Source organism: Tupaia chinensis, unplaced genomic scaffold (genome assembly GCF_000334495.1).
Source record: "Tupaia chinensis unplaced genomic scaffold, TupChi_1.0 Scaffold147980_1, whole genome shotgun sequence".
NCBI classification, from domain to species: Eukaryota; Metazoa; Chordata; class Mammalia; order Scandentia; family Tupaiidae; genus Tupaia; species Tupaia belangeri.
The window spans coordinates 302151-306174 of NW_006207830.1; the positions used below are offsets into that span (position 1 = coordinate 302151).

At 43.3% G+C, this 4024-nt stretch overlaps 1 protein-coding gene across 1 annotated transcript; it reads left to right on the forward strand.

Annotated features, from left to right (window-relative positions):
• The first annotated feature begins 2814 nt into the window (after nt 1-2814).
• LOC102481994 (olfactory receptor 10S1) lies at nt 2815-3783 on the forward strand. Its single transcript, XM_006169982.1, has one exon. The coding sequence runs from the start codon at nt 2815-2817 to the stop codon at nt 3781-3783; it is 969 nt and encodes a 322-aa protein (XP_006170044.1).
• Nucleotides 3784-4024: the final 241 nt, after the last annotated feature.

A 4024-nucleotide genomic window follows, 5' to 3' on the forward strand; every position in this document is an offset into this window, starting at 1 on the left:
AGGGATAAATCTAACCAAAGAAGTTAAAGACCTCCACAAGGAAAAGTATGAGAAGCTAACAAAAGAAATTGAAAGTGACACAAAAAAGTGGTCCAAAACGGCAATCCTACCCAAATCAATCTACCTATTTATGCAATGCCAATCAAAGTACCAGACACATTCTTCACAGATCTAGAAAAGACAATCATAAAATTCATCTGAAATAATAAAAAACCCTATATTGCCAAAGCAATTCTACACAAGATGAGTGGAGTGGGCAGCCTCTCACTTTCTGACCCAAAAATATACTACAAAGCTGTGGTAACCAAAACAGCATGGTACTGTCACAGGAAAAGACATATGGACCAATGGAACAGAATTGAGTCCACAGGAATAAATTCCCAATCATTCAGTCAACTGATTTTTGACAAGTGGTACCAGTCATTACAGTGGGAAAAGGAAAACCTCTTCAGCAAATGGTGCTGGAAAAACTGGATTTCCACTTGCAGAAAGATGAATCTGAACCCCTACCTCTCACCATTGACAAAAATCAAGTCAAGGTGGAAGGATTTAAATCTAAGACCCCAAGCTATTAAATTGGTTCTAGAAAAGACTGGGGAAACTCTGGGAGACATTTGGGTAAGGAAAGACTTCTTACATAAGATCCCCAAAGCACAGTCAATAATCCCCAAAATAGAAAAGTGGGATTACATCAGACTAAAAAGTTTTTCATGGGAAAAGACAAAGTAATGAGTGTGAATCGACAGCCCTCAGAATGGGAAAATAATTTTGTAAATTATGCATCAGATAAGGGACTGATAACCAGAATACACAAGGTACTAAAGAAGGTTATTGGAAAAAACATGATCAATCCTATTAAAAGATGGGAGAAGGATTTGAAAAAAAAAAACACTCTCTAAAGATGCCATACGAATAGCCAAAAGGCATATGAAAAAATGTGCAACATCCCTCATCGTAAGGGAAATGCAGATCGAAATAGCAATGAGATACCACCTAACCCCAGTCAGAATGGCTAAGATTTAAAAAAAAAAAATGACAAGTGTTGGTGGAGGTGTGGTTAAAGGGGAACTCTTACACTGAGAATGTAAATTGGTCCAACCACCATGGAGAAAAATTGGAGATTCCCCAAAAGTCTACAAATAGAACTACCATATAATCCAGCAATCCCCTGCCTTGGCATCAACCCAAAGGACAGAATTCTTCATTGGAAAAGTGCTTGCACATTGATGTTTATTGCAGCACTTTTCACGATTGTAAGACATGGAACCAACCCAAATGCCCCCGTATAGATGAATGGATTGTAAAAATGTGGAATACTAATCAGCTGGGAAAGAAAACAAAAACCAAAAAACAAAAAAACCCTGGCTTTTGACAGAAAGTGGAAGAATATGGAAGATTTACTTCTGAGTGAAGCAAGCCAGGCTATGAAGGAGAGACACTGTATGTCCCCACTTAATATATACCGAATGTCTGCACTCTATAACTGAAACCGATGGGCTAAAAGATGTACAAACACAAGAGATGGGTGTGAACGCCAGATGTGGTGTGTGTGTAGGAAAGGGGCCTGGGGAAAAACATTTGGAGGAAAGATACGGTGACAGCATTGTTGAGACAAGGAGGTAGTGTTGTTATGTTATGATCAACTGGACTGGGGAGAAATGTTCACATATTGAAATGATCACCTTGTAAGCTAAATAATGTGATTGAATATATTTTAAAAAGTAATTAAAAATAAATAAATAAAAGAATTAACTAACAAAAAAAGAAGCTATAAAGTTACCAATAGACATGAAAAAATGTTCAAATTCACTAATTGTCAGGGAAATGCAAATTAAAACTACAATGATCTATCATTTCACCCGTTAGAATAGTTAATGTCAAAAAGACCAAAAAAAAAAAAAGTTAACAAATGCTAGTGAAGGTGTGGAGAAAGTAGAACTTTTTAATGCTGTTTGTAGGAATATAAATTAGTACAGCCACTCCTCACTTAATGGCCTACATGATTCATAACCACTTGCAACTGTGGAATTTAGGTATGTATTAATAATTAAGTGTGGTATATATAAAATGCATACTCAATTCTGAAGACTTGATGCAAGAAAATGAAGAATAGTTCATTTAACATTTTTGTATCAATTACTATTAAAAGTAAAATATTTTGACATATTGGGTTAAATAAAAACATGCTATTATTATCTTTTTTAAATGTCTTAATAATTATTCAGACTATTCTCCAATGCTTCATTGTCATATACACATGAGAGTTGTGGGTAGCTGAAATTCCAAGCATTCCCTGAGGGCCAGGGCTAGGTACCACTGCTGTTTGCCTGGTTGATGTAACAGCACCCAAACCCTAGGCAAGGCTCCCCTGAAGATGGAAAGCAACTCTCTGAGGACTCACAGCAGTAAGAACTTGCCTGTCCACATCTGCAGCAAGCAGAGTAAATAAGGAGGGCAGATGCATGTTCATCCTGGAATATGTGCCAAAATACATGCTCGCTGAAAGTGGAATTTATGGTCAAGGTTTAGAGTGCCATTATGTAGGGAGTGCATTTCTGCAAATAATCCTTGGAGTCTTCTACGTGTCCAACAAAGACTGTGGGTCTCATGGAAATATCAATTATGAAGGTGCAAGCAGCGAGAAAACACATCAGGCCAAAACTGTGAGTTGAACCTGTTTGTATTTCTCTTGCATACAGATCAAGACCAAGATGGTGTTGCCCAAGGGGTAATGGTATTTCACTAGATAGAAACAGCTACTTACAAGTCTCTCATGTCAGTTTAGAGGTAAGTAAGCACTCTGTGTGTGAGAAGATGGTCATGGATATAGGGTACACCAACCGCACTGTGGTGAAGCACTTTTTATTGGAGGGACTGATGTACACAGGTGAGCATCCTAGCCTGTTCTTCCTCATCTTCCTCCTCATCTACAGCATCACCTTGACTGGGAATCTCTTCATTCTCCTAACCGTGGGTTCTGACCCTCACCTGCGCTCCCCCATGTACCACTTCCTGGGCCACCTGTCCTTCCTGGACGCCTGTTTGTCCACAGTGACGGTGCCCAAGGTCCTGGCAGGCCTGCTGACTCAGGGGGGGAAGGTGATCTCCTTTCAGGGCTGCGCTGTGCAGCTTTACTGCTTCCACTTTCTGGCTAGCACTGAGTGCTTCCTGTACACCGTCATGGCTTACGACCGCTATCTGGCCATCTGCCAGCCCCTGCGCTACCCGGTGGCCATGCACAGGCGGGCGTGCGCAACGCTGGCCGGGATCACGTGGGCCACTGGGGCCTTGCACTCTGCAACACACACCTCCCTCACCTTCCGCCTGCCCTACTGCGGGCCCCGCCGCGTCGCCTACTTCTTTTGCGACATCCCGCCTGTGCTGAAGCTGGCCTGTGCGGACACCACGGTAAACGAACTCGTTACGCTGGCCAACATCGGCGTGGTGGCCGCAGGCTGCCTGACGCTCATTGTCACGTCCTACGTCTTCATCTTGGCCGCGGTGCTGCGCATGCGCACGGCCGAGGGCCGGCGGCGGGCTTTTTCCACCTGCTCTGCGCACTTCACCGTGGTGCTCCTGTACTACCTGCCGCCCGTGTGCATCTACCTGCAGCCTCGGTCCAGAGGCGTGGGGGCTGGGGCCCCCGCTGTCTTCTACACCATCGTCACTCCGATGCTCAACCCTTTTATTTACACTCTGAGGAACAGAGAAGTGAAGCGGGCTCTGCGAAGGCTTTTGTGTGGGGGCTGCGGGGAACCACTAGCGGGCAGCCCACCCGGGTAACCTCCACTGTCCGCCTCTCATTGCCTGCCAAGAGAGGAGCTATTTACATCTCCAAATGAGTAAAGAAAATAACTCAGGTGGAAATGAAAATAACCGATTTTCAGTTCAACCCGTAACTTCTTCCCCTTCCTTTGGCCAAGTGGCCTGCCTCAAAGTCTGGTCACAAGCCTGTCATCTATAAAATGAAAGAGCTGGATTAGGTAATGTCTCAAATATCCCTAAACTCCAAGCTCTATGGCTC